This window comes from Zonotrichia leucophrys, chromosome 20 (genome assembly GCF_028769735.1).
Source record: "Zonotrichia leucophrys gambelii isolate GWCS_2022_RI chromosome 20, RI_Zleu_2.0, whole genome shotgun sequence".
NCBI lineage: Eukaryota > Metazoa > Chordata > Aves > Passeriformes > Passerellidae > Zonotrichia > Zonotrichia leucophrys.
In genome coordinates, this window is record NC_088189.1 from 4335306 (window position 1) to 4360096 (window position 24791).

The following is a 24791-nucleotide window of genomic DNA, read 5'->3' on the forward strand; positions in this document are numbered from 1 at the left end:
CACTCCTTTACCTGGCTCCAGCTGCATCCCTGGCCACTGAGGGAGCAGTGAGTGGTCAGGGGAGGTCACTGCATGCTCTGATGGAAATCTCTGAGCATCACACAACTCCAGAGCACAGATTCCCACCAGGGCTGTTCCCAGGGACTGCCTTTGCTGCTGGCGTGGTGACTCCTGGAATGACCTCCTGCATTTGAACGCTTTGGTGTAGAAAGGCACTTGTGTCTGTCTGAACCTCGCAGCACATGACAGACTGCACTTAGCAGGAGCAGCAGGCGCTGAGTGCCCTTTGAGACTCTGCAAAGGGATACTCTGACACCTTCTCCATCAGCCGGGGAAGTCGCTTGGGAAGTGCTTTTGTATCACCGCAGGGAGTACAAGGAGCTGCAGAATAAAAAGGGGGTTTAATCAGCCTGACTTGGTGATATCCTCTCACCTCACCCTCCTGATTGTATCTGCGCAGCGAGGAGCTGGTTAATTTTAATGACAAAAATGGAGAATCTCCTTATTGAAATTTAAATTAGGTTAATGACTAGCGATATGGCTAAAGGGTATAATTTACAAAACACAAATCCCTAATGCAAAAGTGTGTGTTCAGTATCACACATGGAAATCCCTTAATTTTGATTTGACTGGTGTAAAGGCAAAAATCAAACACAGAATCTCGTTAGCATTTCCAAGACTGAAGCGCAGCCCACTTGAGCGTGTGTCTCCCTCTTCCAGAGGGGAGTCTGCCTCTGAGCAAGCTGAGCTCCTGCCAGAACACTTCCCTCCTCCTTTCCTCCCCAGGATAATACCTGGATTGTGAGAAGGGATCAACCCCCATTTCCAAAGGCACCTGGGGTTGGATGCTCAGCTGTAGCCTTCTCATAGCTGACACCAGATTTTTAAGGATGGAGCTGCCTTTGAACCACCTGATGGAGTTACCAGGTTTAGGGCAGGGTTTGAGTCACTGGGGGATGACCATCTGTCTGTGTTGTAATGGGAATGGAGCATCTCTCATACCATGACCTTGGGGGTTTTTAAACCCCTGTTTCAGCAGGAACTGCTGAGATGCTGGTTTCTCTTGGCAGTCTGGCCCAGTGTGTTTGCACTGGGCTTTTGCAGCATTGCTTGGTACCAGGAGATCCTGGAAAATGTGATATATCCTTGTTATGCTGGCAGTGTCCGGCTTTAATCACAGTGCAGGGTTGTTGTACTCTGCCAAGCACCCCAAAGTTTTAGGAATGAGTGGAGAAGTGAAGGAACAATGAATCGCTGGCCTCAGCACCCCTTTCTCTTCTACTTGCGGTCACCCACTGCACCCTAAATGTGTTTCCTGTCTCTGCTCACCTCCCAGCTGTCTGTGCATTCCCAGTTACACTTCTGTCGAGTAGACAGCAGCGAAATGAAGGGTGTGGAGGCGAGGGAAGGAGGTTGGGGGACTCAGGGGATGTGGGAATGCAGCGAGTGGGAGCTTCCCTGACTGATGGAGTAACAGCATCACGAGGCACGAGACTTCACACACAGTGCTTCTGAGGAGAGCGTGGATTTCTCTTCCCTTGGCACTTGGAGCAACACAGAGCTGAAGGCTGAGTCTGTGCTGGTCAGCTGGTGTGTGGGGCTGCTCAGGCTGGCAGCAGAGCATTGCTCAGACAGGTACTGATGGGCACCACGGTGCTGAAAGGAACATCAGTTTCCCATTAGAACCAAATGTCTCCTGTGTCTCTACAAGCTGTGGTGTGCATGAAATAAAAGCCTCTGACGTTTATGAGGTTCTTTACAACATGGGAGCAAACAGTTACTTTTAGTGTCTTAATTTCATATGGGCATTTTACTTGCCTGGTGCATTCAGTGACATCCATGAAGAGCAGGAATGACATTAAAGCACTGCACTGAATTGCTGGTAATTTGTAGAACAGAAGTCATTCTTTTCTTATCATTTCCCATTTTGTGAACATGACTTTGTGAATTGATTTGACTTCAGAGTGCACTTAGGAGATAGCATTGCATGCAGGCTCTTCCAAGTCATCTCAGAGTAGAGCCATGCTGCTTTCTATCCAGCAGAAGTCTGGAAAAAACATTTTGAAATAAATTAACTAGGAGATACTGCAGCTTAAATGAGTACAACAGCAAAAGTAAAGGTAGGTACTCTCTTCAGCAGATAATTGCTGTATAAATAAATGGCATCAAAGGAGGGAAAATTGGAGGCATTTCAGAAATAGAAATTGGAATGAGTGAGTTGAAGGAAACAAGGTTTAAAACTTGAAACAACAGCGGGTCCTTGGACTGAGAGAAAAGACTGACTTACCATGCCCCTAGGAAAGTTAAAAAATGGATGAGAAAGAGTTGGTGTTGTAAGATGATCTAGTCACACTTTTAATCAGGACCATCTGTACTAGGTAAATTTCTGAAAGTTTTAAGGACAGTAGGTGAGGCAGTATAGCAATAGCTGAAATCAGAAAGTACAAGATTTTTTTTTTAAATTAGTTACACCACCAGATTTTGTTGGGAGTGGAGACTACTCAATTAAAAAATGCTTTCAACTGCTGCTATCTCTTCCCTCACTTGTCTGTCCTGGTTTCAAGTCACATATGAGTAGAGAGAGGGGTTTTACAGGTATTAAAACACAGATAAGAGAGTGAGGACTCTGCATCTGTGTATTTGCAGCTGCAGGTTTCCATGCTAGGATTACAAGATGGGCACAGGATGTGTTTTGTATTTTAATTTTCTCTCAGTGTCAGGCTGTTTGGGGCACAGCCTGGATCTTGCATTGTACCTTGGAGTCTGCTACCAGCATCTAAGTAATGATAAAGCATTAAAGAATAAACAAAACACAGCATTTGTTGGCCTGCTGCTCAGGTCTGTTTTGTGTATAGAAAGGTTTTGAGAAAAGTCCTGGGTTTCCCTGGCAGCTGAGAAGCTGAAAACTGGCTCCCTTTTTACGTGTGGGAGTAATACCAGAGCAGTCCCTGAGTGGAAGGGCACTGGGAATGGCAGTGAGGCATTCCACTCTCAGCACTCCATGGAACCAGCAGCTGCCCACTGAACCTTTTTTGCTTTCACTATATGGAGTGAAACCCATGGATAGAAGAGTGCAGGCCTCAGAGAGAGGAGCTGGGTGGCACATGGGGGATATTTCACACCAGTGAAGACACGGGAGTGAACCTGGGGGAGCAGCTTCCCTGTGCATTTCTGCTCCTGGTGCCCAGCAAATATCTGTATTATGTAGGCTCCACTCTCAGCCCCCCTGGCCAGGTTTCCTCTTTCCCACCCAAGCCTGTGCAGTGCTGTTTAACCTGCTTTTCATTCTGTGTGCAACTGACCCTTTTGCAGCAATAATGACAAACCTCTCCCCGTGCCGTGGGAGTGCTGTGAGAGCAAGCAGGGACAGCCTGCAGGACCAGCCTGCCTCGTCACTTCCCATTTCTGTGGAGGCTGAGGGATGCAAGTTCTGCACCCTCAGCATGTTTAAACGCCTCCAGGGGATGGTATACAAAATCAGGTGAAATCCAGTGCTGGATGCTGATCATTTTTCCTGCTTTCCCCTCTATTGGTGTTGGATGCTGAGGGCATCCATTCCCAGACTGCTGCCAGACCTGGGCACGCAGCACTGCCTGTGCAAGGACAAAGCTCAGCTCACCACTAAATTTGGATTAGAAAGACCTGGGAAGTGTGACCCTGTCAGATGTAACACTGAGGGGCACACTCACTTGTGAGTGAGCTGTGAGACTCAATCATGCACCAACACTCGTTAGCAGGGCTGAAAACTGGGGAAAATTGATGTTTTAGCTGAGTATGTTCCAACGTACTTCAAAATCTTAAGAATTAATCAGTGAGTTGTCAGAGAGCTTCAGACTTATTACTTTTTAATAGCATTTTTTATTACTTGCTAATTATAAGGTGAGAAAGGTGTGAGGCACTGCTAGTATTATAGTTCCTTAAGTAAATTGGAGCAGAAGGTCACAATAAATTGAAAAGTTATTAAGTATGTACTTTGCTGAAGACATAATGCTTATCATTATAAAACACAGGAATACAGACACACTGGGTTTTTTTAATGTCCACAGATGGCACAAGCTAATTATTCTCATTTGTATAGCACCTTACACCTCTGTAGATTTTTTTCAGAATGTTGAAAAACAGATGATCACGTCTGTTTTTGTAGCTGTGTGAGAGTTTTTCATTAACAAGATCAGGCAGGACCATCTGTGTGTTCTAGTAAAAAGTTTACCACCAACAGTGAATTCAAAACTTTCAAACAATGGATGAATTCATAATTTGTCATGTGTAGATACAGAGCCTTGGCTGACAGCCCGTGCAGCTTAGGCACAGGTTCCTAAATGCATTTCTTAGGGAGAAAATGCCAGTCATGTTCTGCTTTGCATTATTGAGCAAAGGAGGTTTTTAGGTTTGTGCAGGCATTCTCCTGCTGCACCCACAGGCACCTCATTCAGCATTGTCACTGGAGAGGAATGACCCCAGAGATGCTGGTGGAGCATCTTTCCCTCCCCTCTGAACACAGAAATGTGGGAAGTAGCCAGGAAATCTCAGGGCAGGTGCAGAAGTAGGTTTTAGGTGGATTTCAGTGTGATTTCTGCTCTCCTGCAGAGCCCAGCAGGACAGGCAGCTCCACGCTGCAGTGCACAGAGTGACTTCAGCCTCAAAACTGCTGGAACCCGTCAGTGCTGGATACAGCTGATGATGGAACACAGTGGAGTATGGAATTGTCTGCTGTCTGTGGCTCTGAGTGTTGCACTTTCACACTTCCCATGCCATTTCACTCTGCCTCAGCCTTATACAGTGCCTGGCTGCCTCTCCCAGTTCCCTTCCCTTGGGCTCAGTGCTTGGAGGCAGCCTCATAACTGCATGCAGGGCCTTGTGCAGTACAGATCCAGCTGCTCTCCCTTCCACACCAGGGTAACTGCCCCCAAAATGTGAAAAATGCCCTAAAAACAAGGCACTAGTGAGGCAAACCCCTTGCACCCCTGCTTCTGCAAAAGGGATGGTTCTGTGGGGCACAGCCAGGCTGGGGAGACGGAGCTCAACACAGGAAAAGGACCAAAAGAACATTGAAAACAGATGGGGGCAGAGATGTCTGGGTGTTTTAATTTTATTTTGTCACTTTTAATTTCTGTTGGACGCAGCCTGGAGCGTGGAATGGGTGCTTGACAAGCAGTGAGGAGAGCAGTGATTTCTAACCCTGAGCACTATCAGCTCTCCGTGGCTCGTGTGCCTCCCATGTGCGGCTGTCAGCGCTCGCTGGGGTTGGGAGGCTCGTTAGCTGGGGATGGATATCGCTCGTTAGAGGCAGGAATGCATCTTGTCTTTCCAAGGGAAACATTAACAATTCCACTCTGCAAATTAAGGGGTTCATTTAAGTCTCTTCCAAGAGCCCCATGAAGAATTGTGGCTCGTACACGTGTCCTCAGCCAGCCCTGCTCGCGCTGGAGCGCGCCAAGCAGAGAGGGCTTCGTCTCAAAGTGTGGTTCTTTTAATGAGGCATTGCCTTTGTGTCACACATAATTCATGGGCTTGGGAGCCTGCTCAGGTGGGATTTTCAAAATTCAGTGCTTGGGCTAATTTCAGGTTTAGTTTTACTGAGAAATTTGAAACCTACCCCAGGTGAAGTGGGGAGCTGCTGACATCCCCACATTTGATGCTGCTTTCGGAGTTCTGCATTTTGTCAGCTGTTTTTTTCTTGGATGAACCATTAAACTTTTCCCTTCCTCATGTTCCTAATTTTGCAGAGAAGGAATGGTGATGCTTTTGTATCACAGAAGAGCTTTTCTGAGTTGTAATTAGTGACTGACATGTTTGGGTGTTCGGGGAGGAAATCTCCCTTGAATTATTGCTTTGTGAGATTATTGTTTTTAGAATGGCATGTGAAAAATTTCTTCAAATATATTTCATCTACTCTTGGTATCCTTCATCTTCCTTGTTCTTATGTCCAAAATGTAATTATAAAACGTTCCCTTAGGAAATAAAAATTTTAAGTGGACTCTTTCAAGCCATACTTGAAATTTGGGAAGGAGGGGTAGGGGCTGCAATTGTTGCTTCTTTTATTTCTTGATTTATGCTGCAGTGCTGTTGAGCAGCTGCAGTTATAGACAGCAGAGAAGTAGGAGCTGTACAAAATAAAGATTTTAAATATAGCAGATTGTGATGCTACTCCGGCACCCAACCTCAACACAATGATGAAATTATTCATTTCTTGGCTTCCTTCTGTTTTAAAGAACAAAACTTCTAAAAATAATAACTAAAACATTTAGGTGCATTGTTCTCCAGGCATGTAGGAGACAACAGCTCATTTTGAGATTCTGCCATATTTGAAATAAACAACCAACAAAACTTCAGGATATAATAATGCTTCCAATATCTTGGGATTTTTGATCCATATACAAAAGGTGCTTTGCGACACATTTTTGTCTTGCTCTGTGTCTGCATTTTTAATGATAGGTGTGCTTCCAGCTAGCACTCAGCTTCCTGCTTTCTCATTAAAAGCAAACACCAAGGACAGACCAAGGGTTATGGAGAGAAGATGTGTCACAGGAAGAAAAGACACTGAGAGAAACCCATCCCAGTTTGACACTTCTCTGTTACAGCTTGAAAGGTGTTTTTAGCCAAAGTATCATTCCTGTAGTTATACAAAAGCATAATTGAGAATTATTTTGCGGACTGTGGTCTTTGCTATTTTAAATTAATTAAAGAAAAGCTGTTTATCTGTGCCTGTTCCCTCACTGGACAAAAGACCTCTGGTTATTTCTAAGCAAGGTTCCCAGCCTCATAGCTGTGCTGTAAATGATCAATAGCCTTGTAATGAGTGAGCTCTGTGCCTCCACGAGAGCTGAGAACATTGCTATGGGTGGGATGGCTTTAACTCCGTATTGTGGGATGATAAACTACCTTTTAATAGAACATTAACATTAATCTAAACAAGATTAGTGGAGCAAAGCGTTGCACGAATAAGCTTGCTCAATTAAAACAGATGGTCTTCCATGCTGAATCCCATTATGTTGCTGAAGCCTCCCTTGCATTCCCACACGCTCCTTCCAGTGGCACGGAGTGTGGCACATACAAATGTGCCCAGCTTTGTGCCACACCACTCACTCCATCATCCTTTACTCCGAGAGCTCTTCAGGATCTCATATTTATCAAATTATTTCTGAATGATTAACACAAGATCTTTACATTTTCCCCTAATTACATGTCTGTCATTAATCTTCGCTATTTCTTTTGCCCCCGAGCGTTTCAGAGAAGGTGGAGAGTGATAGGATTCAGCAATTAGGATCGGCTGTAAGCATGATTAAGGCTGTCCAAAACCAGAGAAGAAAAAAAATCCAAGACTGCAGCAACACTAATGTGTAGTGTTAGCTAAAATTAATGATCAAACATTGCATCTTAGCATCTTAATATTGTCTCAAGCAAAATGGCTTTACATTTGGAAGTAACACACATTCACAATCTAATCACTGGTTTTTCCCCCGGACAAGCTTTTACTGTTCATTACTAGAAGAAACAGAGTTTTGTTGCTTCAATAATTTTTTTTTTCCAGGGCAGAAGCACAGCAAAGTAGTCACATGTATTAGGAGACCTTAAGCTTTTCAAAATTTTTTTTAAATTCGTTGCTTTAAAGAAACCTCTTAAGGAGTAATTCATCTCTAGAGCAAACCTTTCAGTTCAAACCTGCTAAATTAAAAGGTGGCGTAAGCAGGCAGGATTTGACCTTGTGTACCCACACCCTGCCTTGCTGCTAAGACAGAAGAGAATGTTTTAGTAATCTAGCTAGAACTAAGCAGAATAAATCACTCAATACTGTGTAGCTTCAGTAGCTTGGAGCAAGCAGGGTGTAACAAGAGGGTTACCTCTTTGTCCTTTGCTTACCCTAGAGTGTTCTTTGTGGGCTTGATCATGCTTTAGCCCTCATTTGCCAGATGAACAGTGCCAGAAAATGGCCTAAATCCCAGACTGATGGAGATAACCCTGCTGAGGAGGCTGCAGTGTAGCTGCCTGTGAGCCCTCTGGATGCTCATGGTTTGGAGTGGCCCTGTGTCAGCCAGGGCTGGGCTGGCTCTGCTCTGATCTCTGCTAGAGTCTGAAAAGATGAAGTGATGCTTTGCTTGCCAAGTGATGTGAGTCCATAACAGGTATTATTTAGGACCTTCATTGTTCAGTCTCTCCTTTAAACATTGACTTGAAATCCAGGCCATGGACAATGCCCATTGGAGCCAAGATTTTCAAAGCAAGCATTGGGACGAGAGGCTGGAGAGGGCATAAGCACTTTGTGGTGCTGGGTAGTAGGTGAATAAAATTCATTAATCCTTTAGCTGATTTCGTGCCTTTCTGAGGTGCTTGGCACTGCTCATGTTGAATCTCCCTTTCAAATCAAAACAGGAGTGTGCTTTTCCTGTGCCCAGAAATAGAGAGGTGACTTTTGGAAAGGAACTAAACCATTTCTGAAGGAATGGCTGTCAGTGCTGAGGTTCAGGTGTGAATTAGTTTTTGTGGAAATATATCTACAGAGCCAGTCTGCCTGGTGGATGTCAGTCTGGATTTGGAAAACACCCCCACAGGGTGAACAGAGGCTGTTAATTATTGGTGGGCACTGGAAACTGGATGATGGATATGTACACCACTGCTCAGTCACTGTGACTTAAATGTAAATGAAATTTAATGTGAAATTATGTATGATTGACAAGATTAACTGTGGTCTTAAACCAGCTAATATACTGATGAGAGTGTTGGCTTTTCATTTTTTGGGTTTCCATGGCTGGCTTTTCCAGAAACAAGAGCCCCAGATGCCTCTGGCCTGTTCACCAGCTTTCCAGTAAAGATAAATGAACAGTAAATCACAGGAGAAAGGAGGAGGTGTTTTAGACAGGAAAGGCTGTTCCAGAGGATAAGCTTCCTACCCTAAAAGCTCATGAAGTTTGCCTGATAATGGGCAGCTCATGAAGAAAAACCCATTTGGTTCCTGGTAACAGGGGCTTGGTGCGAGTCATCAATCACTGCCAAAAACCAGCGGTGCCACACGAGGATGAGGTGTGGGGATGAGCAGCAGAGCCATCCCTCACTGCTCCCTCCTGCACCAGCTGAGCAGAGCTGAGCTGGATATTGGCCCTCTGCTCCCTAAGCATCCAGAAATAGGGAGGGAATATAAAATCCCCCTCCAGAGGGGCACAGATACCCAATGGCTGCCTCAGCATGGTGTTTTAAACAAGGCAGGCTGTAATTTTCACTCTGAAGCTGCTGCTTGGGTGGATCTTGCCCAGAATCTTGCCTGCATTGCTCCCCTGTACCTTTCCCTCTCACAGCTGCTCTCCCTGTGGTGCTGTTGTGGTTTTCAAGCCAGGGGAGCTGCAGGTGGGTGCCAGGCAGGTGTCCTGGCACAGAGGGACCCTGTGCCCATCCCAGCCTCCATCCCTGGCACAGAGGGACCCTGTCAGCCCTGTGCCCATCCCAGCCTCCATCCCTGTGCCCATCCCAGCCTCCATCCCTGGCACAGAGGGACCCTGTCAGCCCTGTGCCCATCCCAGCCTGCATCCCTGTGCCCATCCCTGGCACAGAGGGACCCTGTCAGCCCTGTGCCCATCCCAGCCTGCATCCCTGTGCCCATCCCAGCCTCCATCCCTGGCACAGAGGGACCCTGTCAGCCCTGTGCCCACCCAGCCTCCATCCCTGGCACAGAGGGACCCTGTCAACCCTGTGCCCATCCCAGCCTCCCTCCCTGGGCACTGCTGAAGGCGCTGCCAACACCTCATCCTCACCACATGGGATCAATGTCCATGGTGTTCTGGGAGGTGAATCCACAGGGAGAGTCCTGCAGAGAGGACAAAGGACTTGCCTGTGGCAGGCAGTTTCAACACAAAGATTTGCTGGTTTTTGTTTGATTTTTATAGACACTCAGGGAAATGTTAAAGTGACAGGTACAGGTCAGGATTGGTGTGGCTGGTTGGGATTCAGTGGAGCTCAGTGTCTGTCCTCTCTTCCATGTAATGACCTATTGGGAGATGGGTTAAAGTTTTGATGGCATTTTATATTTTATGGAGTAGAAATGTTGTTGTATTGGAGCTGCAGAGGATTCCTTGTGAGTAGTTTCTCTTTTCTTTGCTGGCTTTTCTTGTTACTTTTTCTATTTGCCCAATGGTCTGGGTGAACTATTCATGATTTTTGCTTTAAAGGTCAGAAATACCATTAAAACTGAATGAATTATGGACCGAATAATACTTTTTTGTTTCTTACTTCAACTTTTTGCAAGTTTTCTGATGAAAAAAAAGGTAGTAGATGGTTAATTTTAGCAGACATTTGGAGTGTTGTAAGCTTTGGTTTTGATTAATTCAGGTATAGCACCAGTTCATAGACATGAATGCTGCTTGGTGTACCATTTATTGCCACTGCCCACATAGAACAAGAGGAAAATTTAGGACAATTTTGTATTTCCAGGACAGTTTCAGGAAACCTGTGCCAGTCTCCATCATATAATCTGTTAGGAGGTCAGTTCACTGGTAATATTGTAGACATTAAAGGCAAAAAAGAAGGAAAAATCTCCCTTGTAGGCTGAGTCAATAATATGAGCCATAATATGAGTATTTTAATTGGTTTATTGGAGTTTATTCATGCAAGTAAATTTTGTAGAATATCCTGCTTTTTATGTAAAGGGAATCTTTTTTTGTTCGTTGGATGGCTGCTGGTCATTTTTTTCTTCCTTATCACGTTGTAGAAAAGTAATGTGATTACTGAACAACTTGAATTAATTGGAAAAAACTGAGATAAACAAGTGCCCATTCTCCCTCATCTTTGCATATTAGCTTAATTTGAGACTTGATCCATGATGAATAATTAAACAGTAAAAATTGAAACTTGTGGTCATAGCGCTGCAGCACAAATGAGTGCATACTTGTTCTGTGCCAAGACTTACTTTAGTATTTAGAATAAACCTGAGGGTGTAATTTCATCACATTCCTAACAGAGTGTTTACACTGAGCTAGACATCACTGACAGTGGTAGCTGACAGTCCTCACTGAGGCCTGCTCTGGAAAAAACTGCAAATGTGTGAGTGCAGAGTGTTGAAGTGTTGGAAAAGGACACAGGAGCCAGGGCTGTGTCCTCGTGGGGCTGCTGCCATTCACATCTGCACAGGGATTTTCAACATCACCTCATTCTAATCCTGAGCAGTGACACCTCCCAGCTTGCTCAAAAACCTCATCCAGCCCAGCCCTGATATCTGTAGCTCATAAAAGAAGTGGGGGTTGAGGTTTGGTAGGATTTCCTTTGATACCATTCATCACATTTGTCTAACCTTTCAAAGATACCAACCAGTCGATGTTTCTTTCTCAACCCATCAATCAGTAAATAAAAAATGAAATTACAGCCCTCATAACTGACTTTTATCTCTTCAGATGGCCTGACTTTTTGTTTTCAGCTGCAGGCTCTCACATTTGAGCTGGTGTGAAGGGGGAGCAGACGATGATGGGCAGCTCTGAGATCACTTCCATGGAATTTGGGATTTTTTAATCATGTTTCCCCTAGCAGTCGCCTCTGAACGATAAGTAGTGGATGTCAGTGAGGATTTGGAAGAAGAGGAGGTATCTGTTTACATGCAAAACTTTTTAATTAAAAAACAGATACGGAGCCAAGATATTTCTTGCGTTGCTGTTGCTCTACCTGGAGGGTTGGTTGGGCTGCAGATGGTTCAGCACATGAGTCGTGCTCTGTGCTGACACTGGGGGAGGGAATATTCAACTATTGGCCCTTTTTGCCTTCCAATTTCTGCAGTTCAGACATCTGGGGCAATTTCTCATCACATTCCCAAACCTTCTGTGCCATGAGCAGGACAGGGTTCTGCCTGAATGGGGCTGAGCTGCCCAGTGGGTGTGTTGGGCTGGCAGAGATGGGATCTGCTGGTCCTCCTGGACCATCTGTGCAGGACAAGTAAGCATTTTCAGAAGCCTCAGTCATTCACTAGAAACATTAGGACATTTCCAGAAATAGTTTCCAGCCTTTTTTGTAAGTTGGGGAGAAATGGGTTTGTCACATTCTTTTAAAATTTTTTATTTTTTACAGAATTAATTTTGCTGGGTGATGTGGAGGCAGAAAAAGTTGAAGTCTGCAAGTGGTGTTTATTTATTCATTTATTTATTTAATTCCTTATTGCACTCTATGTTGTGGTGGTAGTTGTTCAACCGTAGAAATTAAAAAGTCATTCTGAATCAGCTTATTCCCAGAAAGATCAAGAATATTATGAGAAGGAAAAAAAGCCCCAAAACAACAGAAAATTTAGCCCAAAAATGTCTGAGTAGGATGGCTTTGAACAATTGCATTCCTGACTGTTACCCAGGGGAGGAGCAGTGTTTTATTCTTCAGGTGCAGTGTGGATCTGTCCCATCTGCTGAGGAAGTGCCACCCCACGGAGGTGCTTTAAAATGAGAACACCTGGCCATGGAACTGCCCCCACACCCCAAAGAGCCCCTGGGGGTGGTGAAGGGGTGCAGCAATGAGGGATTTTTACCTGTCACCACACTGGTTTGCATTAGGAGCAGCAGTCAGTTTTATACTTTATTTTCTTTAGGAGTTTATTGTTATAAAAAGAAACTTTTTAATCTTATCCTGTTCATGAAATCAGGTGCAGGCTTGCCTGCTAATCAGTGGTTTCAGTGGTGCTTTTACTTCATCTAAAAATTCATTATAGGGATTACTTTAATAAAGGCCATATGCATATTTTAAGTAAGTTTTTGTACTATTTTTAGAAAGAGCTTTCAGTTTGTAGTTAATAGTGTAGAAAAATGTCTAGGTGGATAAAACAAATACAAATATAATAGTTACAAGATCTACTCATAATTAAAACCCAAGGGGAGTGAAGACAAGCAATAAATCAGTGTTTGTATGAACCAGATGTTGTCTATTTTGGGCAGTGGTGGAACTCCACGTGGCTCTCAGAGGTGAGACTTTGTGGACAGCAAAATGTGCTTTTCCAGCAGAAGCTGTTAGCCTTTGTGTCTTGTGCCAGAACTGAGACACTTCTGTCACTTGCTGCTCTCCAGCCTAAAGATGAGTTCAGTTCAGCTGTCTGCACCTGAATAGTTTATGGAGCTTGGGTGTTTTAGAAGGTTTAAAATGGAGAAAGAAAGAGTTTCTAAGAGGGAATCCACGCAGGTAGCAGGATGCTGCTGAAGAATCACATCCTGCAGCAAAGCAGCATGTGTGTTGTTAGCATTTTGCAAAACCAAATATGTTTTAAAGGCAAAATGGAAAAAAAAAGCTGATATATCCAGGCTGATGCTATCTGCTCTCAGGAGCAATTTGATCATAACCCTCTTTATATCCCTCTCTTCCGCTGCTGAAGTTCCCTGCCTTAAAATGAATTTGTTCTGAGGCAACTCACTGGGGGAATCTAAACCGGTCTTTGCTGTCGGTGACACGTGTTTAATGACATTCTACTGCTTGCCTTACCCAGCTCATCTGAGGCATCCTACTGCTAATTGTTGTATTATTATTGTTATTTCAGTTGTTATTTGCTGTCCCTGCAGCCCTGTGGGGTGAAGGACAGTGGCACTGCTGGGGCTGGGCTCGTGCTGGGTGCATGGGACACTCATCCCTGGGTGCATGGCGCACTCATCCCTCCCACATCAGCTCCCAAATCACCTTTCTCTCTCCAAATCTGGGGAATGCAAGCCCAGGTGGGCTCAGCCCGGCCGCCGGCTCCGCACGAGGGCTGCTGCCCATAGGTGGCAAAATGCAGATTTCGTTGCGGCAAGACAATATTTTCCTTTTGGATTCTGGGTTTTGTGTGCTTTTGGAAAGCATTTGGCAGCCACAGCAAGTATGTTTACAAAAAGAGCAGAACTGGTAAAGTTCAGGTTCGTGTTTGGATTCAGCCCCAGCAAACTGAAGCTGAAGCTGTGCCAGACGTTTGAAGCTGCCAGACGACAGTTCATCTCAAACAGAAAGCTGAAGAGGGGGAAAGAAATTTGTCAAATGTATTCCATGTGGAATTTCAGGCAATTTAATTTGATTCACTACACTCTGAAATGTCTTGGACTTCCCTATTGTTTCTTTACTTTAACACTAAATTTGATACCTTCTGGGATCTTCAGTGCTTTGTGCTGCATTTGTCACGTTCTCTAATTTACTGGCTTCAGTCTCTCTCGGTTTTAATTGAAGGGACTGAGCCCTGCAAAAGTGCTCCATGAAATTTAAGGTTGCTAGTTTAATCTTGAAGTTGTTCTTCAGGCGAGGGACAACTTTTCTTTTGGACACCACTGTAAGTAAGAAAGGCCAGAGAGGATGAATATAAAAAAGAGGAAAGTTTCAGTAAATCTCATCCCTGTGACTCTGTTGGTGGCAGCAGCAGCAGCCAAACTCTGTGGCTGTGGGGATGCTGTGGTCAGGACACGTTCCAGGGTGGCTGCAGAGGCCAGGAGGCTCTGCTTGGGTCAGTGATGACCACCACCAGACTGCCTGGATCTGTGTTTTATTGTGGTTTTGCTCTTCCAGTTAATTTCCTGCTCTGTGGATGAGTTTCCTGTGGAGTCAGTGCACGCTGGAGCCCAGCTCCAGGGCAGGATCCTCTGGCTCTCTGCAGCCTGGCAGCTCTGACACTGGCACTGTTTGTTACCCCCACAAGGGCAGTTTGGGCATCAGGGCCACTTGTTCTCCCCCTGCTCCCTCTGATCAAGTGCCAGACACAGAACCCAGAGCCTCCATCTGTAAATAAAACTCGCTGAATTTGTCCAAATGTCAAAGCACTTGAGCCCACCAGGAACCAAACAGTGTTTTATTCCACATAATAGTAATTTTTCTTGAAACCTGCAGACTTCTGTAGATTATAGCTGAAGGTAAAGGACTGCTGCTGCTTTTTGTGCAGGCAGAAGAGCAGAGGTGCACAGCAGCTACAAGTTAAATATAGCTACCCTGCCTTGACTCTTTCAGGTAACAAAGTCTTCCATTTCTAATATTCTAGCCTGAAACATCTATTAATTTACTGCATCGGGATGTGACTCCCTGGATCAGCATGTGCTCACACTCGAGCCAGGCTGGGGAAGATGAGAACACTCAGCCCCAAAGTTGTCAGTGTTTACACACAAGTCAAGTCCATAAGGAGTTCAGTGTCTTTACTGGTGTGTCTGATTTTTTTCCCCCTGACATGTGCAGCCTCTGTTTCTAGGTGCTGAGAGTTTGTTTGTTTGAAGAGTGTGAGGAGAGAGGAGCCTGAGGCTGTCTGACACAGCTGCAGTTGGAGCATCTCTTTCAACTTCTTTTCCTAGGCTGAAAATGGCCTCTGTTCGCTTTGGTTTTTTCCTCACTAAAAATCTTCCTGCAGCTCCCAGTGTCTTCCTAATACACTTCTGGCAAGTTGAAAAGAGATCTGTGACAGAGAGGGCAGCAGGTTGGTGTCAGTGGGGCTGTGCAGGAGCTGTGTGTCCTTCCCACTCCCACCAGTGCTCCCAGTGCTGGGATGTTCCTGCACCAGCAGGGCTGGGCTCTCTGCTCACATGGGGATTGTCTCCTGCACAATCCCAGCCTCCCAATAGCTCCTTCCAGGGATGCTCCTGCCCACAGGAGTGATGGGCAAGCAGCTGTTACAGCCTAGAGATTGCCCTACCACTACACAGACTCCACCCTGTGTAATTATCACACCAGGCTTCCATAAAACTTGCAGTTCTTCCTCAAGAAATGCATAGTGGTGTTTAAAGTCTTTTCCCACATAGGTAGTTTGACAAACATGAGAGTGTTGTGGAGATCATTAGTGCTAAGAGAAAAACCTCCAAATAAAGCGCCCTGGGATTTATGTGCTCTGTGCTGGTAATAATAATTAGAACATATCCTGCTGCAGGTAACTCCCACAGCTTGCACTTTGCTCTGAAGCTGGGAAACTCATTGATTAATCCAAGGGGTCAATCAGTCCATCTTGTTTGGAGAGTTAATCTCTGGTGTGCACCAGGACCAAGAGTGAATCAGGTTTATTTACTGCTGCTTAATCAGAGAACCCAAACTCTCCTGTAGAGTGGTGAGAGGTTTGTTTCTACTTAGCCTTTAATTGCAAAATGATCTCATTAGTGCCATAGTGAATCTCAGTACCATCCTACAGATGTGTGGAATTTAAAGAGCAAAGAACAAAAATGGTTGCCTGTAAAAACTCAGCATCTGCCACGAAGTTTGGTTCAGTTGGTGTTGACAGGATCACCCAAACCAGGCTTCTCTTTATTAGCCTTTTAATCTGGAGCTGGAACATCAGCTGCACATCCCAGTGGCTTTCTGTCTACATTGCTGCTAAAAACAGGGCAGGACTGTCACGCTGAAACTGCTGGGAAAGGTTTTTATCCAAAGGTAAAGATGCTGAGAACAACATGGAAAGCAGCAGCAGAGTCACTGTGGTGCTTCCCAAAGAAAAGGGCAATCCTCCAAGTTATCCCAGCAGAGAACTTCAGACCTTGTAAGTGTCCTTGCCTCTGTCATCAGGCCCTGGCTGGTGTATTAATTACCCATTCCTGGGATGCCCCAGCAAGGGAGAGAGAGTGGATCTCAGATGGGCAGTGAAATCCCAAATAAAGCAATCCTTGCCAAAGCAGGTGCTGGAAACCCCGAGGTGAGGTTGCATACTCACAGTCAAGCCCTGAGCATGAAAATGTGGAAAGCAGTGAAAAATGCTCTTTCACATGAGCACCAATAGATGCAGGTTCATGTTCCTGTGCTGAAGAAAATGCTTGAATGTGAGTCCACATCCTGGAAAACCAATTCAAACTTGCTGGCTTTGAAATCTGGGTAGTATCTCTGTGCCTTTTTGGCAGGAATCTGCTGGATAAAATGTAGAAAATCGGGGATAAAAAGACTCCTCTTAATGCTAAATACCAGAAAGAGAATAGAAGGGAATATTCCCTTTACTAATACTTGTTTCTAATCAGATAAAAATAAGTGACAGTGTAGGAAGAATCCCTCTACTAAGTGCCAGAACATGTCGATTTATCAAATTTTTCTACCATTGCTCTTTTTTTGAGCTCAGCTCGGAGCTGACAGTGTATGTTTTACAGTGCAGCAAGGTAGATTGATTGATCCTAAATAGAAAAGCCTTTGGGGTCTCGAGCTGATGTTTTAGCTTCAGAAAAAAACCTGAGTAAAGCATGTTAATGTAGAGAAAGGAGCCTGGCTTAATTGGACCAACTCCTGGCTTGCTGAAAATTAATGGCTGGCTGGCTGTTGCCAGAGTGATTCATCTTTTCTATCATGTTCTATAGTCCTTCTCTCCAGGGGTCTGTACTCCCCTCCAATTCCAAACCAGAAGTGAAATATACTTCTTCATTTTTTTCTTCCTTAAAAACATGTATTTTAGTTGAATTGGCTCCCAGTAAATGAAAAATAGCACAGGTGGGAATATGAAGGAGGCACTCAGTGTCTGGGATTTAAATTTTTGTTTTGTTTGAATGGGATTTAGATTTTTTTTTAATGTACCCTTAACTCCTCATTGCTACTGGCTGGCTGCACACGTGACAGAGTGACTTTTTAAAGGATCCTGATTTGTCTGTTGAATTGTATTGTTCCTTTTCTTTTTCTCTAGCCATGGAAACAGGAATTCTCTGTAAGCAAGAGCTGATAAAAGTGAATATAAAGCTGGGAAAGGTGTTGAAAGCATTTAGGTGGCTCTGGAAATGAAAAGATGACTTTTCCATGTAGTTCCATCAAGCCCACAGAAGTATTTTTTATATATTTTTTTTTTTAAAATGACTTGTGCACGAAAAAGCCTTGCCATTTTCCCCATAAAACCTACAGCCCTGGCTTTGTGGAAGCAAAACAGCTGCAGGTGACAGTGAGGCAGTCAGGAATTCAGTGGTGTGTGCCTAAAACCCACATCTGATCGTGGACGGGGTTGAGCTTTGCAACTTAAAGAGGGCAAATTCAAAATGTGCCTTTAAACATAAAATGCTTCTGTGTCCCTTTTGAAATCTGTCTGAGCTTCTGCTGGAGGCAGATTGCTGCTGCTTGGCTGATTCCAAGGTGTCACCAGTTGAGTGGCACGTGGAGTCATTTCCAACAAGTGTTTAATAATATAGGTTGGGAATGTCATGAATGTTGTATTATTGCATAGTCTGAATAGGGGGATTCCCTGTAACTGAAGATTACAAGAAGATAAATAAAGAAAGATTTTGTTTAACATAATTACATATGGTAAATTGTTATGGTAATTTACTATTATTTCAGTAAGGCAAATATTAGCAGTCATAGCTCACAGATCATAAATAATGCCCTGGAAAATTGGATGTAATGTTTCACATTGACCTGAGATTTGAGAAATGGGCAGAACTGCAGCAGATTTCTCTGCTATTAATTGCAAGAAAATAACATTAAGAACATGCTAAATCATGCTAAATGTTTTCAGCAGATGATAGACTGTGGGATAGTTCATTAATTCTCCAAACTCATTCATTATATTTGTTTTTTACTCCAAGAACACTTAATGAATAATCAATGCTTTGTGAAGCTGAGGGTGTGAGAACGCACATTTTTATATACATTCATATACCAACCAAGATCCATCCATTTATTTTCTACAGTTTTTTTGCATCAAAGCATATTTTTAAACTGTATACTCTTAAACTCAATCACTGGGGATGTGTTTATTAGTCTTTGAAGCAGCTGTTTGAATTGCTGTTTTTACCTTTTACCAGAAGAGTTTGGTTCTCCCACGGTGCTATAAATATTAAATAAAGACACTAAGAGTTTATTAGTGTGATATCCTTTATGGGGACATGGTGGAAAATGTAACCTATAAAATTAGTAATGAGAAGATAAAAATTACACATTGTCTCCATCAGGTTTTACAGCCATCATTTTTTCCTATTTATGTGTTGTTTTTCTTGTGGAGAAGGAGAAGGGCTCTGAGCATTTAATGAACTGCAGGAAGCAAATCTGGCTGTGTATTGTATGATAGTGTGGGATTTACTGTAAGCAGGGGTGGGATAGACACAGGAGTCCAGGCTTAGATGTAGCACTGTGTGTAAGTGTGATGGCTCAAGTCAGTTGTAATTTCCACAGAACACTGAGACACCATCTCTGAGTTGTTCCAGAGTGGTTAAAATGCCTGTGGTACCTGGATACATCCATCCTTTTAATACAGAGAAACAAAATAGGACAAGATAAGACAAGAGGGAGCAGCCTCAAGTTGCACTAGGGGAGGGTTAGGTTAGATATGAGAAAAAATTTCTTCATTGAAAGGGTTGTCAAGCAGTAGAACAGGAGCACAGGGAAGTGATGGAAGCAGCATCCATGGGAGTGCTCAGATGACATGTAGATGTGGCACTTGGGGACATGGTTTAGGGCTGGACCTGCCAGGGTTGGGTTAAGGGCTGGACTCTGTCATCTTAGAGCTCTCTTCCAACCTTTGTGACTCTCTAATTCTATTAAAGTTCTCTTGCCTCCATCTCAGCTATTGCCTTTTGTAGACAAGATATTTCAGTCACATAATAATTCCACTGTGTATTTACACGTGCTCATGGGACTCCATTTCACACAACAATTGCAATAATTTGTGTGACATCCCTTAAGTTTTTCACCCTGCACTAATCTGGAAATGCCCAGTAGTTAGTAAGGAGAAGGATCTGCTCTGTTTGCTTTCTGAAAGTCCATATTTCTAATTTCTCTGTCTTTTTCACTTGTATCTGGTGATGGAGGCAGTTTCCTGGCAGGTTCAATTCCAGCACTCACATCCCAGCTTTGCTCCAGCGTGGCCATGGGGATTTGACTCAGCTGCACTTGGTTCCACTGCTGTAAAACAGTTTTCTCACAGACTCACAGAGGGATTGCACGAACGTAAAGAAGGATGCCTCCAAAATGTGGCCGTGTAAAATTTTATGCTGCATACTTACTTTGCCCAATAAATGCAGCTTCCCAACAAGGCACAGCACGCTCTGCTTCACATTAGCACTTAATGGAGAAATCACTTTGTGAGGCTGTAATGTGCCCGTGCATTTTTGTGGTTAACTGAATGGTTTCAGTTCTTAGGCAACAGGAGCCTCTCCACACAGGACGTGTTTGGGATTTTGTAATTTCTGGTGTGGTGACACTCAGGGAATGCTGGCTAGGACTGACCCCCCTGCAGAAGCCAGAGGAGATGGATGAGTGCAGACATTTGGGAGCATCAGGCCAGAAGTGCCAGGGCAGGAATTCAAGTGATTTGCTCATGATCACACAGGAGGGACATTTCCGTGCATGGTGAGGACTCTGCAGGTTACCCAGACATCTGAAAATCCCAAAGGCTGCAGCTGAGCCATCCTCACCTTAATGATGTTCACAGAAGGGGCGAGGGGGGGATTTGGCAGCTTAGATTTATCACAGTGCACCGGGTGCAGGGGAGCTGGTCAAGAGACACGACTTGAAAAGCAGATGGATCCTGCTGGAAATAGTGCTGTGTGTTTGCTGCTTTAAAGTTCATCAGGCAAGGAACATCTTTTGCAGAGATAATCCTCAAAACCACGGTGGAAAACAGAGTCCTGAAGGGACCCATATCCTGAACTGTGGGATGATGTCCTGCCAGGGGGTTTATCCTAATAAACGGGTATTATCCCTCCTGCTCCGCCAGCCCTGTGCTGCTTGCCAGAGGGGGCACTTTTTAATGGACTAGAAAAAGTCAAAGGAAAATCCAGAAGGATAAGGCTAAAAGCGAATTCTTTGGTTTATACCATTTATAGTCCTATTAAATTCAGTATTTCTCTCAGACATTTGGGGGGCAAGAAGTTCAGTGTATTCGTACATCTTTCAAGATCCTGACTTGATCATTTGACTCTGGCCAGCCAGCTTAACAAGCTAAATAATAAAAGGGAACAATGCAAAACTTGTTGAATTTTTTTTTTTCACCCTGTGTCTTTTTTGAAGTAAAATACCATTTTTTTTCCTCAGATGCCCAGCAGTTTGCTGCAGACTCCTGCAGCTTCTCTGCCCATCACTCAGTACCTGTTTCAGCTTATCAAATTGTTGTACTTCCTCCTTTCATAGAGAAGCAATTAAAAATGATGAGGGTAAAGGGTTAAACCTAAAAGCTTGCTAATGAGGGTGCCTTCTTGGTTTTCCTTTCATCAGGTATTAGATGTTGTTTTCAGCATAAGCTTTCGATAAGCTTCACTGAACATTTTTCCAGTGTATTTTTTTAAAAGTTGGGTTGTTTTTTTTTTTACCATCCTGTAAAAATGATAGATGTGTGACTCTGCTGTTTATCCAAAATCCTAATTACTGATGCTGCGGCTTTTGAATGTTAAATTCGTGCAGTGTTCTTTAGTCTTCAGACTGGTCAAAGAAAGATTGATTTGTGTCCACAGAGAGTTTTAAGACTAGTAAACACAGACAACGGTTGTTTATTTATTTTTCCCATTATTTGAAAGTCAAAAGTTGCATCAACTGAAAATTACGTACACATAGAGATTTCTAAGGGAGAAAAAGGAGGAAAAAAAGCAAAAGTTGTCTGCCATTGAATGAAATTTTAATTTCTGTCTCCACAAGAGCAAAGAGTAGGGGTAACAGGTAGAATTTGAAATTATGGATGAGATTTCCTTTCCTTGAGCTATGCTATTTATTATAGAACAATAGCTTAGGTTTTTTTTTTTCCCCTAAGCCTGTACACATATATTTGGGAAAAGTATTTTATGGATAAATATATATAAATGAGGTTTATAGATTTTGTGGATCTTTGAGGAGCTGGCTGTGCTAATCCCATGCTGAACATTCACCTGCCTGTGCTACCTGAGAGGAGCACTGTGGGGCAGAGAAGGTGCTTGTTTTTGAAAAAAAAAAAAGAAAAAAGAATCAGACGATTTCTCTCAGGGTTTTCTCCGTCTCTAGTCAAGTTTGTTTTAAACTAATGGAAGTAATTAGCAAGTCACAGAGGGACTTTGTCTACGAGGTAGCCATTTTTAGATAATGGAGCATAAAAGTCGACACAGTGACATATGACACCAGAGCAGCATCTTGGAGCCACGAGCTGGGTCTTAAGCAGATGTTTAAGTACTTTGAATACTGAAATCACTACATACACACATAGAAAAGTTGGTTGTTTTTTTTTTCCTTTCAGACTACTGTAGGGCTTTCTTTTAATCTCGGTAAAATCAAAGTAAGCTCTGAAATGTTTTTTAATGTGCAGTCATTATCACTCCTTTCTCTCTTCTTTAAATGTCTTTCAGTGAGTGATAGGTGGGTACTTGGGGAGCAGGGGTGGAACCTGAGTTTTATGTGACCATTACACAGCAGAGGGGTGCAGCCATACAGCAGCTGATGTGCCAGGTTCCTGACACTGACCGCGGTGTTGAGCTGAAAATAAACAACATTTAGAAGTGAGGATTCACTTGATACGTTCACACATATTTATTGTAGCTGTGAATGCAGGGGAGATTAGCAGAAATTCCGGAGAGATGAAGGTGATCTCCCAGCAGGGTGGTCCCAGAGGTCCAGGGAATCTCCGCTCGCAGCTCTCTGAGATTGTCCCAGTTCTTGTATGTCCCAGCAAGCCCTGTGTGAGCCTGCCCTCACCCAGGGCTTTCAGGTAGTTTTTATGTACTAGAGAACTTTATCCATCTCATTTTTTATAAATCAATGTGTGACATTCGCTGTTTGTGCCCAGCAGTTGCGGCAGCATTTGGTAACACTTCCCACCACACACATAAAAATGTACCAGTGTGGTCTAAATAAACACACAGCACAGAAAGCCTTGTAGATGTACAGATATGGCACAATCACAGCACCCCGGTTATTGAGGGGTGAAGGAGGGGAAGGATTTTCCCCTCCTCTGCCACAGTCTGCTCCTCATTTCTCCCTACTTTGATGTGCCTGGGGGCTTTGACAGCCAGATGTGTTGAGCCATTTCCTGGCTGCTTTTTTCTTTCACCTGTGCCATGGTTGAGGTTTTTTTTTTTTACATTAAATCCAAATTAGTGCTTGATTCAGCTCAGAGCAGCCCTGCAGAGCTGTGGTTGGTACAGGGGGAAGGGGACAGCTGGGATCAAAGTGTCCCAGAAGCTCCTCACCCTGGAGTGCCGTGCATCCCTGCATCTCTGCATCCCATCACCACAGCCAGCCTGGGTGGATCCATCTGACCCAGCCCCTGTCCTGCGGGAATTCAGTGTTTGCTGAAGCCCAGCAGAGCTGGCCCAGCAGGTTCTCCTCCTCTCCAGGCAGGCTGGAGCATCTCAGCATGAGAACCTGCCTGGCAATCCGGGCTGGAGCGCTGTGCATCCCCTCTCACTCACTTGAGATGTTTGTACGGGTACAATCTGTTTTCCTTCACCACATGTGTGTTCCGCCCCGCGGATTACTGAAATGGCAGAAAGTGTTTGGTTTCCTGTGTTATTAGCTGCAGGTTCCATTTCTATCCGATTTGTCAATTCTGTCATATAATAGGGTTGAGGTTTTTTTTCCTGGTCTAATGTATGTGACATGTTTCATAATGCCAATAAAAATAGTTTTCAAACTAGACTGTGAAAGACTTTGACCAAAAAAAAAGGCAAAAATAGAAATATCAACGACTGGGGAGCTTTGATCTGACAAAGTAGGCTTTCAAATGACACGTTATGGTTTATGAAGCACAGTTTTACAGTTCCTTTTTGCAGTAGCTGTAACATGTGAGGGGTTGGCCAAGGTGGGAATGCATCAGGATGGGGGGTCCAGTTCCAGCAGCAGATGCGTGCTCCAGAATGGTTTCAACTTTTATTTCTGTGTTAAATTTTTTTGTTGTTTTTATATTTCTGATAATGGAATTGTTATGGGCTTTTGAATTTCAGTTAAGAATGTGCAAATAGCCTATCTGGTAAGTAGGTTATTGAAGGGTTAGGGAAATGGAGAACATTTCCTGAAAAAAAATACCCACAGCGTGGGTAATAGACTCCAGTTGAATTTAAAAGATAATGGCGACAAGGGAGAAATCCACTTGTACAAATGGGGAACAGCTGTGTTTGAGATCTAATGAAACTGTATCAAATACTTTAAAAATGGCTTACAACTTCTTCCCTGGGGAACAGAGATAAAGCACAAGAGCACTCCTGAAAGGTCGAAGAAACAGTTAAATCATTTCCTTGATGGTTATTAGAGATATAGAAGACATCAGTGAAAATTAAATGTCTGAAACTTGTATTTGATTGCTTTCCTTATCACGCCAATCTCACACATTTCTCCCCTCTCTTCCTCTCTGTTCTAGTAAAATTTAATAACTGTGCTGGCAACAAGGGCGTGCGGTACGAAACCAACAGCCTGGACTTCAAGGTGAGGGCGGACGGGACCCTGTTCGCCGCCCACCACCTGCAGGTGCCCTCCAAGCAGCTGATCCTGGTGGTGACCGCCTGGGACCCCCAGAGCCTGGGCAGATGGGAGGCCATGGTCAGGTTCCTGGTGGCAGACAAGTCCCAGCACAACGGACACAAGGTAAGAGTTTTTTTTCCAAAGCTCTTTTTCTTGCTTTGTTCTTCCTTTGACCCAAAGTGTTTTGTGTTGTCTGGTCTGTGCTTCTTAAGGAAGTGTCCAGGTAGGAGACACCATGAGCAGCATCAATTCCTACCGTAAGGAAGTGTCCAGGTAGGAGATTCTGTGACCGTGTTCACAGAGGTCTTAGGATGAGGGAAGAGATGAGGATCTGACTCCGTGTTTCAGAAGGCCGATTTATTTTTTTATTATATATATTACATTAAAACTATACTAAAAGAATAGAAGAAAGGATTTCAACAGAAGGCTAGCTAAGAATAGAAGAAGAAAGAATGATAAACAAAGGTTTGTGTCTCAGAGAGAAAGTCCAAGCCAGCTGACTGTGATTGGCCATTAATTAGAAACAACCAACATGGGCCAATCAAAGA

The 24791-nt window shown here is 43.9% G+C and overlaps 1 protein-coding gene across 2 annotated transcripts in view; it reads left to right on the forward strand.

Moving 5' to 3' along the window:
• Positions 1-24791, forward strand: part of CDH4 (cadherin 4) — a 412119-nt gene that overhangs the window by 222853 nt on the left and 164475 nt on the right. For both annotated transcript variants that reach the window (XM_064729703.1, XM_064729704.1), the window contains one exon: positions 24143-24366. In XM_064729703.1, the coding sequence (XP_064585773.1) occupies positions 24143-24366 (224 nt within the window). The remainder of the gene's footprint in view (positions 1-24142; positions 24367-24791) is intronic.